The sequence below is a fragment of the Mustela erminea genome, chromosome 17, assembly GCF_009829155.1.
Source record: "Mustela erminea isolate mMusErm1 chromosome 17, mMusErm1.Pri, whole genome shotgun sequence".
NCBI classification, from domain to species: Eukaryota; Metazoa; Chordata; class Mammalia; order Carnivora; family Mustelidae; genus Mustela; species Mustela erminea.
The window spans coordinates 22322217-22336175 of NC_045630.1; the positions used below are offsets into that span (position 1 = coordinate 22322217).

Sequence of the window (13959 nt, forward strand, 5' to 3'; positions counted from 1 at the left end):
CTTCTGGAGGGAGTTGAGGGAGGCTTCTGGAATGCTGGTAATGTTACGTATCTTGACCTAAAAACTCAACAGACTACAGTTATGATCTGCTAACTCTTAAGCCTGTATATTATCCTTCGACAAAAACTGTATGTTAAAAAAAGAACTAAACTGCTATTGATATGCATACATTTATTATGAGGCTAACAATCCCGTTCCTGGCCAGCCACTTGGCCAGCGTGGTACAGGAAAAGTGAAAACGTTGGCCATCACAAACCCTTTAAGTTTTTAAACCTTTAAGTCAAAAATATTTAAATTTTCCACATAATTAGCATTGTCATGAAATCATAAATATTTCAAAGGAAGGACGACATTTGAGGACAATTCAGATTCATTTATTTCAACAAATTGTTATTTAATTTTTGGTCGTGACTGTGGTATTCCTATTTTGGTGGTGACAGAAGCAGAATGCTTGAATATCAGCCCGTCACCTTCCAATAGATTGCCAACTAACACACCCCACGTACCTTATTCTTGGATTTGTTTTCATGTGACCACTTGGAAATGTCTTTAATGGCTGGAAAGAAATGGAAGTGAGTTACTGGATTGTGCTTAATATGGCCTATGGGCAGAATAACTCCATGACAGAAGGTCAGTAAGCCTGCTGACTTCTTAGTGCCGAAGTGTTTCTGCTTTTCTGTGGCTGTTACTCATATTAATGTTGTTTAGTCTATTCTAATAATATATACTTTATTTTTTTAAGATTATTTATTTATTTGACTGAGAGAGAGAGAGAGAACACAAGCAGGGGGAGTGGAAAGGGAGAAGCAGGCTTCCTGCTGAGCAGAGAGCCCAGATGCAGGGCTCAATCCCAGGACCCTGGGATCATGTCCTAAGCCGAAGGCAGATGCCTAATGACTGAGCCACCCAGGTGCCCCTAATAATATATACTTTAAACCATGTTTTTCAAACTTGTGTATATAAGAATCACCTGGGTAAGTTACTGAAGACGTCAAGCATTTTCGATACTCCAGATGATTCTGTAAAGGTGCTTTAGAGGAACGCATGTTGAGAAACCCACTTTAAGCCCACCATCAGCGGTAAGAGCTATTTGGAAAGTGATATTCTGACTGTGAATTTGGGAGAACTACCCCTTGGGGGATTTTTTTTTTTTCTGCTTATTACAATAATTATGACAGGTTGTAGGTCATCGTTATTTAAAGCAGAGGGTTTAAGTTGCTGAGCAAAGTGGATATAAGAAAGCAAATGGAGGACATTTAAAATAGAACTTAAGAGAGTGCAGAAGCCGCCATCAGCCCCTGTCATGAATCACATAGTATTTTGCTCAAAGCTGAAATGACAGATGGACCTGTTATTAATGTAGCTAGGCACTCCTTAAACTACGATCATAACTGCTTTAGGAGAGGTTTTACAACCCAGGAATTCTGAAGCTATTTCTGGTACATGTAGTTTCATGTCATCTCACAGGAGCAAACGAAGATCTGTATCCCACACTTGCAACAGTTTTGTTTGTCAGGATTTAAATAAAAGGACGAGAGTAAGAACTTCCTTGCCCACACCTTCTTTGGGTTACCACCTGTTTGCCTGGAACGAATCAAGGTGAAGTCAAATCGGTGACTCAACACTCAGTTACCCTATAGGCCTTAATTCACAAAAATGAAGTAAGTGTACAGGACCAAAAAAAAAAAAAAACAACCCCAAAAAAACCAATGAACATTTCTTTTCCTGCATTTGCCTTTTTATTCTCCCCTCTATGGATATATCTAAAGCCCTGGGCTTAGCTTTGTTGTCAAAATGGACGGCTTTCCCTTTCCAAAGCTTCCCTGAAGCTTTCTCTTTCCAAAGCCAATGAAGATTATAGATGATATGAAGAAAGTCAGCTCCGTGATGATCGTAATCCGATGTTAAACCCGGGTCCTAAAACTCCTTTTCACCCTGCAGCGTCCGCCGCTGCTGACCATGTCTCTCCCAGCTTGCAAAGATCAGCTGTGATGCTGATGGCGGGATCGGAGCGTGCAGCTGGCTGTGGTTTTCGACTGCCCAGCACCCTTTGACAACTTCACATCAAGGTCTCTTGCTAATGAAGCAAGGGGAGAAACTCACAAAACTACCCCTCTTGACCAGAGTTGCGGAATATTGACTGTATTTAAAAGTTAAAAGCGAAATCCAGAGTAACAATTGACCTGGATTCTAATTTGCTTTTAAAAAAGGTCTGTCTTGGGGCATCTGGGTGGCTCACTGGGTTGATCCTCTGCCTTCAGCTCAGGTCATGGTCTCAGGTCCTAGGATCGAGCCCCGCATTGGGCCCTTTGCTCAGCCGGGAGCCTGCTTCCCCCCCTCTTTTCTCTCTGCCTGGTCTCTCTGCCTACTTGTAATCTATCAAATAAATAAATAAAATATTTTTAAAAATAATAATAAAAAAGATTTGTCTGATCAAGATATCCACTGATGTGTTTGACAAAATTGGTAATTGGGGATCTTAGTTAAGGGACGGATCATGATTTGGGGCTCATCATGTTTTATGTTCATCCTTTTGCATGTGCTGATGTATGTACCATTTGCTGCCCATCAGGACCCCTGTGGAGCCATCCCGCGGGCCCCTGGAGCCACCCCTGGATAGATTCTAACTGCCATACAGCCCACCTACCCATTTTAGCCGTCATCGTCCCGTTCCCTAAGGGCAGTTAAGATTACTGTTCCAGGGACAGGAACGAGTAAGGGACAGGTGGCTAGGTAGGGAGAGATAGAGAGGTGGCTAGGTGATCAGGCTCACAGAAATCCCAAAAATGTGGAGCTGTGGGGAAACCAGAGATAAGGGAACAAACCAGACCACCCTGCCCTAGGCGTGTGGGATGGGTGTCTTTTTATGAGAATCACCTGTGACCAGCAAAGAATAACCAGACCCTAAAAAGGAAGGAAGTCGGGGCGCCTGGGTGGCTCAGTGGATTAAAGCCTTTGCCTTTGGCTCAGGTCATGATCTCAGGGTCGTGGGATTGAGCCCCGCATCAGGCTCTCTGCTTGGCAGGGAGCCTGCTTCCCTCTCTCTCTGCCTGCCTCTCTGCCTGCTTGTGATCTCTCTCTCTGTGTCAAATAAATAAAATCTTAAAAAAAAAAAAAAAAAAGGAAGTAAGCCACTGAAGGTGTTACAACTAGTCCTTGCTCGATGTGATACCAGCAGAGATGGTAGAAGGATTTAAGGTCCCTGGTTAGCGTTCTATGAAAGACCAGCCCCAAAGGCCTTCAGGGCCAACCCCGTGGGGACCCCTCTCACTCTTGAGAGCTTTTTCTGTCTGTTCACTTAAAATACTTCTATCCCTTTACCTCCCCACTCCCCCCAAAAAAGATCTGTCTGTGGATGTTTTGATACCAAGCATAGTGTTGGCGTCTTGTATGCTTTTTTCTTTATCATTCGGTCAAAGTTAGAATTTGCCAAAGTATAGGATCTGCATGGAACATCCAGAATGCTTGGATGCTGCTTCCCTCCCTGACTGACTTATGCTTCCTCATTTTGCCACATTCTTTTCCAACATGCTTTCTCCCAAGGAGCGTACCTTTCCGCTCTCTCCTTCTCGTTTGGCCTGAGAAAATCTCCCCCTCCTCTCCTCAGATTCAAATGAAGACCAAGCCTCAAAGGCAATTTCTCCGCCTACAGTTTGACTTTTATTTGTGGGTAATAACCCGGTGACTGAGTTACTAGTCACTGGCGTAGGTATCTGCTTGCCTCGCATTTACTCTTGCCTCTAAAATTAGGCTGTTAGCATTTGACTCACTCCCATCGTCCAAATCTGCAGTTTCATGTTGGGCTGCTTGACAGCAGGTTCCTGGCATAAAGTCGGCACTCAGATGCTTGTTGAATGAATGAGTGATGTTTACCATTTGCGTTGCCTCGTCTTCCCAGACACTTTTTTGTTTTCCAGATTTTTTTTGTTGGCTTGGTTTTGGGTTTTCTTGTGTTTTGGGGAAACAGATAGAAAAGAGCATTAGCCCCATGAGAAAGAACCTGCCCTGTGGGATGAAGAAGAGCTACAGTTTTATACGTTTAACGTGAAGTCGCAGTTGAGTCTTCTCCTTGAATCATGTGCTGACTTCTACTCAAAAGGGGAAAGATGTTTTTCTTGATGATCTTTCACTGCCTGCTGTTCTAAATATGTTGTTCTATTTCTGATTTGCAATCTTGAGCTCTGACACCATGGCAGAAATATGGCTGAGGCAAAGAAACGTCTCCTCGTTGGTTGAAGAGGTGGGAAGGGTCCCTTTTTCACATGCCCTTCTCTTCTTGGGCCCATTTCCTCTTGCCTTCCTCCCTATTCAGTCTTCTTATTTTCTAGTTTGTCTTCCGTGATCCTCTTGAGAGAGAGAGAAGCGTTGACTTAGAGATTGCCATATGTGTCTCAGACCAACAAGTCGGATGCCTTCCACTCACGTAATATTACATGCCAGTTATACCTCTGTGAAAATAAATGATAAATAAATAAATTCCCCAAAATGCCTATTTCCTTTTCTCTTAAAACAGGATATCAAAAGTATGAACAGGAGGTGATCTACATCAGTGCCAGCTATAATATTTGTTTAAAATGCAGATTCCTAGGCCTTCTGCAGCCCTGCCGATCATAGGTCTTAGGGATAAGGGTCAAGAGTCTACATTTTTAACCAACCTTACGCATTTATATTGTACTCTTTTGAGGCTCAGCTGCCCTTGACCAACGGTGCATTAAGTCCAAGTGAGAAAATTAAATAAAGGACAATTCCAAATGCATATACCTCGTTGGTAGATCATTCCACTTTACAATAAAAAGCCATACTTAAAAAATGTGATCGCCGCATAGAACTATGAACAGTGCTTAAAAATTAAGTGAAGGGCATTGGTTAAATTGTTTGATGACCATAACTATGGTTGAAAGACAAAATATATTTTCTAAAAATTTTTCTTTGAAGAGCATAATTGAGAACTATTATTTTTGCTTTTCCTTTGTTTTCAATTTTTATCCTTCTGTGTGGACCTCTGCACCACCTTTTCTCTCACTTTCTCTCCCTCTCTCTTCCCCTCCCCACCTCACTGCATATATTCCTTCCTCTCTCCCTCTCTCTCCCTCCTCCCTCATAACTTCTTCCCTCTATCCTCCCCCCCCTTTTCCATAACTAAGTTCAGCTCCTCTTTTGACACTAATGCCTACCTTACGATCTCATCTTTAGCACTTAGGAGCATGATGTCATTAAGAGAATAATTGTTGCAGCTGGATCTTCTCTGAGACTTACTAGCTAGATGATACTAGACAGATTGCTTAACATCTCTCAGTTCCTGTGGCCTCAACACTAAAACAGAGCACTTACTCTACCACCTTTGGGAGATTTGAACCAACCTAGTGTGTATAAAAGGCTTAACAGAGATCCTAGCAGTCATTACTCAACTGTTGGTTTTTATAGTTATGAATTGCAATGATTACATGGGAAAGGATGTGTTAAAGAGAAAAGTTAGGAGGTTTTTGAGTATTGTGATAGTTGTTAGGTTCTGAAGAGATAAAAATGAGTAAGACTTGATCACTGTCCTCAAGTTGTTGAGTCTTGTAGGAAAAGACAGATACATGTATAATTACATCCATAAAATATAGTGTGTGAAATGTTGTAAGATGGTGGAGGATTCAGTGGAACCACTAAGGAGGGAGTGATGAGGGTTTCTACTGCTATGTGTCAGTTGCCTTGTTGCTATCTGAATATATAATGGGAAGAATTTAAATAGTTCCTTTATTTGCCATTGTTTCCTTCTGTTTAAAATGGTGCCCACACCATGCCCTGACTCCAGCAGGTCTTTATATACAAGAGAGAAGCTGTCACTTCCTTGAGATACCCACTTCCATCTGACTGCATATTTCTATAATAAATATAGAAATATCTGTTGATCACTAATATAAATGCCAGCCCACTAAGAGTGTTCAGTGTACAACCTGTACAGCTGTACAAGGCAAACATATAACTACAAGCAATATTTATCTCACACTGACTTTCATTGTTTTGTTTGGCAAATAAAGTAATTAGGATGATTTTTCTAATGTAGACAAGCACCGTGATCCTGAACCCATGGTCTTGTCACCATCATTTTCCAGGGTGAAGGTTCTACTGTAGTTAGCTGGGTGAGACTGTTCTCATCATTTAGCAGTTCCCCTGAGGTGTTGATTGAACATATCCTTTAGGTGAATAGAGGAATTCTGAGTCAATCACCTCATAAACGATTCCTTCTCTCAGGACTATTATGATGGGCAGGGACATAACACATAAGAAGTAGCTAAACTATGGTGTTCTTCCCTTGTAGAGTATGTCGTCTCAGCTATTTTAAATATGTTCCTACAGATTCACTAAAAATAATCTGACAACACATACTAATAAAAACAAATTAGGCATTATGAATCACATTTTTGCATCCTTCTCACTTGTGTTTACTGTCTACAGTTGACACTCCAGATCCATATGTGGAACTTTTCATCTCCTCCACCCCTGACAGCAGGAAGAGAACAAGACACTTTAATAATGACATAAACCCTGTGTGGAATGAGACCTTTGAGTTTATTTTGGATCCTAACCAGGAAAATGTTTTGGAGGTCAGTGAATCATTTGAAGACCATTCAATGGTCATCATTCATGTTGAAGCTGGTGTTTGAGCTTGTCCCTTTCGTGCCCTCTTTTGCCTCGGGCAGGTGTAGGTGGGGGTCCAGCTGTGCAGTCCGGAACACGGGTCTGTGGATGGTCTATGTGAAGTGATGTGAGTGTCCAGTGGGAAGCACAAGAGTTAGGTAGGGTTGGGAAGGATCTTTTATCCTCCTCGTGTGCTTTGGAGAAAACATATTTTCTGTTATATTGAGGAAGGTCCAAGTACAACAGAATAACAGGATTCCAACTTTAAAATAAGTTAGCTTTGTTAATCTAAAGTTTCTAACTGAAAATAAGTAACCTGAAAATAAGTTAAGAGAGATCTTTCCCAAAATGGTTGTGTGGATTTTCTACATTAATTTATTTCTCATACTCCAAAATGACAAGTTTCCATTTTTGAAAACACGATAATGAATAAGTCAGTCAGGAAAATGAAAAAGTTTATGGTTGTTTTAGTGTCAGAAAGAAAAGACAAAGTATTATAGCCAGTTGAATATTGAGGGCCTCGATTGGCTATTTTTTTTTTTTAAAGATTTTATTTATTTGTCAGAGAGAGCGAGCGAGAGCGAGCACAGGCAGACAGAGTGGAAGGCAGAGTCAGAGGGAGAAGCAGGCTCCCTGCGGAGCAAGGAGCCCGATGTGGGACTCGATCCCAGGACGCTGGGATCATGACCTGAGCCGAAGGCAGCTGCTAACCAACTGAGCCACCCAGGCGTCCCTCGATTGGCTATTAAATATCATTTGAGAACTCTCATTTTGTTAAGTGTGGTAGAAATTTTGGATACAATTTCCACAGATAGAAGAGAAATTGTATTCCTGTACTATACCTTTTAATCTCTACAGGTCACACTAATGGATGCCAATTATGTCATGGATGAAACTTTAGGGACAGCAACGTTCCCCATTTCCTCTATGAAAGTGGGAGAGAAGAAAGAGGTTCCTTTTATTTTCAACCAAGTAAGTGACGCAACAGGATTATTTTTCAACCTTATGTCAGATAAAACTCTTATTTATTCTGCAATCTTTTTTATTTATTTGTTTGTTTGAATGTGTGCTTTTTAAAGAGAAAATTTCGTGTTCCCTTTTACTTCCTGTCCAAATTTTTTTATTGTTCTGATATTTATAAGCTTTGATTGAAGTATTCCACTAAATAATATAGAGACATTAATCTCTGTTGTTGCTCTAAGTGAGGCAATGGCTTTGGACTCCCCTCTCCCCCGACCCCAGGAGGTCTACGAAAACTTTTGAGAGGATAAAGGAAGATACAAAATCTGAGAGGAATGGCAGAGAGAGAGAGAACTCAAAAAGAAAACTTTTGGGGGGCACCTGAGTGGCTCAGTCAGTTAAGTGTCCGACTTGATTTCAGGGCTCCCGTCATGATCTCAGGGTCATCGGATCAAGACCCACATCAGGCTTCTTGCTCAGCGGAGAGTCAGCTTGGGATTCCCTATCTCCCACTCCCTCTACCTCTCCCCCTCATTCATGTTCTCTCTCAAAAAAATTAAATTAAAAAATAATTTTTTGAAGAAAACTGTTGGAACATCCAAACTATTCCAAAATTACATGTTTAGCAGTAAATTAAGCCTCAATGGGGGGATATTTCTGTCTCAAATAATCCTCAAATAATTAGGGCTACAGCAATGAAAAGTTAGCAGGAATAGTCAGAAGGGATAGGTTTTGGTTTTTTTTTTTTTTACATTTCTAGGTTTGCTGTGTTTCTGTAATTTCAATAATTTAGGAATCACAAGGCCCTAAAAGGATTATTAATACAGAGCAAACATTAGATTTTGAATTTCATAAGGAACTATTTTCGAAGTTTACAGTGACAAATGTAAACGACCGACAGACCAGGATCCAGAAAGCTGGTTAATGTATTAATTTCTTGTTGGAAGAGGCACCCTGTTTTTGCTCATCCTTGGAGTGACTTCAAATTGCTGTCTTCACGCAAACCTGACTGTTCCTTAACTCTCACCTCCTTTCTGTTGCTATCCCAAGTGACCTCCTCCTTCTCTGAAGCCCTAAGATAATTATGTATGGTATTCATTGGGACTGAGTCATTTAAATTGTTCAATTTCTTATCTTATCTCCTCCCTCTTACCCTAAACCAAAATCTTGTAGGTCAGGAATACTGGTTATGCACGCCCAGTCACAGAGGTAATACACAGTTTGTATTTACCAGATGAATGTATGCCTGTTTAGAAACCAACTTAAGCCCAAAGGGCTACCTCACCAGTTCATGCAAGCGGGGCAGCCCAGCCATCTTGGGGACACTCCAGTCCCACACGCCTTGCTGACTCCTTCAGCTGCTCCAGGAAGTGTTTTCTACAGGTCTTACTCCAGTGCTAAGAGATACACTGTCCATAGTTCTGTTGCCTTTTTTTTTTTTTTTTAAGTTCTGGTGTTCATTCCTCTAGCAAATGTTTTTTGAAGTCTGCTGTGTACCAGCCACTGTGCTTGGTGCAAGGAAAATAAAGAATAAGACACAGGAGCCTCTTCCCTCAGTTACCTCTTTGAGGGGGTGGAGGTGAGGTGGGGGTTGGGACAGGAAGTGGGCAGAGGAGATAGAAACATGTGAGAAACGGAACCACCCTACGGTGAGAGAAGCCATCAATCAGGAATGTGTGGTGTTGTCAGAGGAAGCCAGTGACCGCAGCGTATGAGTAGATGATTTTGAATAGGTTGAACAGGGAACATAGTGGTTAATGCCTTGGCATTGGAAGCTAGGTTGGTGTTTAAATGCCCACTCTGTCCCTTACTATCTGTTTCATCCTGGTGAAGTCTCTTTCATGTCTTGATTTACTCATCTGTAGAATGGAGCTAGTATCTCATAAGAGAGTTTATGATAATTCATTTATGATTAAATGACTTAATATTACTTATATATAATATATCCGTATAATAACATATAGTATAATTATATTACATATGCATGTATTTTAAATACATTCAGATGTAATTTTTAATTGTACTTTTTATAGCATATTACATAAGATATAGATTATATATTACTTAGTTTATATATTTATTATGTATAAAATTTATTACATATGAAATATATGGAGGGGCACATGGGTGCCTCAGTCGGGTAAGCGTCTAACTTCAAACGGAGTCCTGGGATTGAGCCCTGCACTGGGCTCCCTGCTTAGTGGGGAGTCTGCTTTTCCCTGTGCCTCTGTCTCTGCTCATGCTCTCTCTCTCTTTCTCTCTCTCAAATAAATAAAATCTTTAAAAAAAGAAATATATAATAATGCTTGGTTATAGAAATACATATCAATACTGTATGCACAGTCTCTGCACAGAGTCTGCTAAGGTTTCTCTCTCGTTCTCCCTCTGCCCCTCCCCACTCTCTCTCTTTCTCTCTCTCTCTAAAATAAATAAGTAAATCTTAAAAAAAAATTATTGCATGCACATGGATGTATCTATACATAACTATACTTTTATGTAGTTTTTTACATAAGATCCAATGTGGTGCTTAGTTTATGTATTTATTAAGTATAGAATTTATTACATATTAAGTATATAATGATGTTTGGTTATAGAAATATATATCACTTCTGTATGCACATAGATGTATCCATCCATACATAGAGTGCTTAGAACATATTAAGTACGATGTAAATGCAAAGGCATGGAGTCTTGAAAGCAAGTCGGGGCCTGGCAAGTTAGGAGGCTTTGCAGGCACATGTCGATGTGTGGTGGGGTAAGGTTTAGAGGCTAACATCCCCCAACCTTCCTAAAGCGAGTTGCTAGGACTGGTTCTCAATAAATGTTTGTTGAGAGCTTTGTAAGCATGGATTGGCCTCTCCAAAGTATGTTTTCCCCCGTCTTCACTCTGATCATGGGAGAAGATATTGGAGGGAAACATGCATTTCCTCTTCTCCTGTCATTTCCTATGGTTAGCTGTGTAACCTCCGGGCTCTAAAAAAGACTTTCTACATTCCTGCATTTAAAGTAGCTTACATAATTAGTTTCTTTAGTGAGCCTGAGAACACAGTTGACCAAACAGCTTTTCTAGATCACTCTTTTCTTAAGAGTCCTTTGAAGCATATGACTGGGTGGAGAGCCCCCCTGCTCGGCAGCATTACCCTTTGCATGCTCTCTAGCCCCGCCTCACCTCTACATCCCATCTTTCAGAGGAGCACAGGCTTCTTTCCACAGTGTTCACAGAGGTGAGACAGAACAGACTGCGAGGGAATAATGTGAGAAAAAGAAGTTTTTAAACAATTCTTGAATTTGATTATAGCAGTCTGAAACAGTAAAAAAAAAAAAAAAAAAACTCTTGGATTTGACCAAGAGAGAGGAGAGAACACAGGTTTCCTGCCAAGACATTATTAACAAAAACTTCTTCAAAATTTTGTCATCCAGAAGTCAATACTGAGTCAACAGAGAGTGATTTCTGTGGCCAGCAGCCAGCTAGAGAAAGAATGGGAGTCTCCAGAGGGAGATTGCCAGATTCCCACGGGCTTGTACTATCCACTCAGGGAATTGGGAGATCCATTTTCTCATTTTGTCTTGGTCACTAGTCTCCCTCTACAGTGTTTGATTTGTCACTCTTTCTTTCTGCCTTATTTTCTTCATCTCTAAAATAGAATTTTTGATTAATTGATCTGTAAGAGCCTTTCTAATTTATAAAGTTCTATGATCAAGAAAGAATACCTTTTTTTTATATTACCATTTTCATTCAAGAATTTTTAATTCTTCATATTTTACAGATATGGAAACAAAACAATAATAATGCAATAATAAAAATTTTTCATCTTGTGCCCACCCAGGGATGCCAAAAAAATTTTATTATATGATTTTAAAATACTGACCTATCAGTAGATTATTATTATTATTATTTTTTTAAAGATTTTATTTATTCATTTGACACAGAGAGATCACAAGTAGGCAGAGAGGCAGGCAGAGAGAGAGGAGGAAGCAGGCTCCCCGCGGAGCAGAGAACCCGATGCGGGACTCAATCCCAGGACCCTGAGATCATGACCTGAGCCGAAGGCAGCGGCTTAACCCACTGAGCCACCCAGGCGCCCAGTAGATTATTTTTTTTTAAAGATTTTATTTATTTCAGAGACAGAGAGAGAAAGAGAGAGAGAGCATGAGCAGCAGTAAGGAGTAGCAGAGGGGAGGAATAGTAGTAGTAGTAATAGAGAGGGAGAAGCAGACTCCCCGCTGAACAAGGAGCCCAATGCAGAGCTCCATCCCAGAACCCTGGGATCGTGACCTGAGCCAAAGACAGACACTTAACCAACTGAGCCACCCAGCCCCCCAGTAGACTATTTTTTAATATGAGAATTTGAGCAGCTAAAATTTGTAGCTAATACTTTGCTAAATGTTAAGAAAGCTACAACAAGTTCATCTTCAAGAAACTAGAATCTGTTTGGAAAGGAGTAAAATATTCATGTGTAAACTGGTAAGTAATACAGTAAGTATTGTCATGAAGCATCTGTTCATTAATTTACTTACTTAGGAGTTATTAATCACTTGTATTCTAAGCAGTATTCTAGGTGATGGGCAAACAGTAGAGGACATGACAGATGATGTTTGGGTTCCCAGAGAGCTTGCATTCTAATGGGGGAGGTATATAGAAACAGAAAGCAAAGGACAGTCAGTACAATATTCTCTAGAGAGAAATACTGTGAAGAAAATAGAGCAGAGGGATATGATGAGGAATGGTTGGTGGGCAACTGAAGTTTATATAGTCAGGGAAGGGCTTTCTAAAGTGTTATATTTTTCTCCAAATTTTATTATAAAAACTTTTAAGCATGGAAAAAAGTTGAAAGATTTATATAACTGACACATAGACTCTACAATTCATGTTTTACTATGTTTACTTTGCCACGTATCTGTCCTTCTATTCATCCATCAAACCATCTTACTTTTTAAATACCATTTGTTTATTTTAAAGAGTGGGGAGAGAGTGGGTGAGGCGGGAAGGGACAGAGGGAGAAGGAGAGAGAGTCTTAAGCAGACTCCTCACTGAGCACAGAGCCCTACATGGGGCTCAATCTCACAAACCTGAGATCACGACCTGAGCTGAAACCAAGATTTGGCTGCTTAACCAACTGTGCCACCCCGTGCTCCAAACCATCTTACTTTTTTGATGCATTTAAGGACAAATTGAGAGGCTGCCTGAATGGCTCAGTCCAGTGGGCATCTGACTCTTGGTTTCTGCTCAGGCTGTGGTGCTGGGGGCAGGGGATCCAGCCCTGGGTTGGGCTCTGCCTCAGGAGGGAGTCTGCTTGAGCTTCTGTCTCTTTGTCTCCCTCTGCTCCCCCCCCACTCATGCACTTTCTAAATAAATAAGCAAACAAACAAATTGCAGATAACACTGTCCTTCACCCCTAAAGATTTAGCATATCATTAAGTAGAGTTTAGTATTTACATTGTATAATTTTAAGGCCAAATAGATAGTGTAGATAATATACACAGTGAGAGTTATAAGATGGAATTATTCATTCATTTCACAAACAACTATTAAACACCTACTGTATGTCAGACAGTCTTTAGATACTACCTATTCGGCAGTGAGCAAAACACTAAGAATCCCTCCCCTTGCGGAACTTCTAATCTACTTAGTAAAGGAGACAAGAAGCAAGATAAATAAACAAAAGTTCCTTACATTAGGTAGTGATAGCAATAAGTGCTAAATAAACCAGGGAAGGAGGAAAGAAGAGTTTATGTATGTAAAGGGAGTTGCAAATGCAGTTCCAAAAAACGTGGCTAAGAGCATCTCTGATGATACTGGGGGGTGGGGGATGTGGCAGAAGTTGCTCCAAGAAGAGTCCGGCAATGGAAGTTTGCCTGGCATGTTGAGTAACAGCGCTGAAGAGAATATGCTGGAACATACTGAGAGAGTAGTAGGGATTGTGGTAGGAGATGAAAACGGGGAGGGGAAGGGGGATGGGATTTTCAGTGAGTTACAGTGGATACCAGTAGTTTAGGCTTGTCCTTAAAGGAGAGATGTAGTTGGATCATGAATGGGTTGAAAGACCCTTCTGGTAGAAAGAATAGCCTGGGCCTTTGCTCATAGTCATGGGACTCAGAAGGACATGCATGTTCAGGAAACAGTCTCTAGACCAGTGTGATGGGAGCAGAGCATTCGTGCATATAGGAAGAAGGGTACACAGGGGTAAAGCTATGGCAGAGCTCAAATTTGAGATGTTAGAATTTGGACGTTTTCTTACTGACAGCAGTGAATTATGGAAGGTTTTTGACCCGGTAATGGGGAATTTCGAGAAACAGGATTTGGCTTCTTCCTCAGATGTATTAGGAAGCAGCGGGTTAGGAGGCAAAGAGACAGGGTACGTTTCCTAGTGG

The 13959-nt window shown here is 40.8% G+C and overlaps 1 protein-coding gene across 4 annotated transcripts in view; it reads left to right on the forward strand.

The window, feature by feature from the left end:
• Positions 1-13959, forward strand: part of PLA2G4A (phospholipase A2 group IVA) — a 166742-nt gene that overhangs the window by 65786 nt on the left and 86997 nt on the right. For all 4 annotated transcript variants that reach the window (XM_032317888.1, XM_032317890.1, XM_032317891.1 and 1 more), the window contains 2 exons: positions 6445-6593; positions 7486-7599. In XM_032317888.1, coding sequence (XP_032173779.1) covers positions 6445-6593; positions 7486-7599 — 263 coding nt within the window. The remainder of the gene's footprint in view (positions 1-6444; positions 6594-7485; positions 7600-13959) is intronic.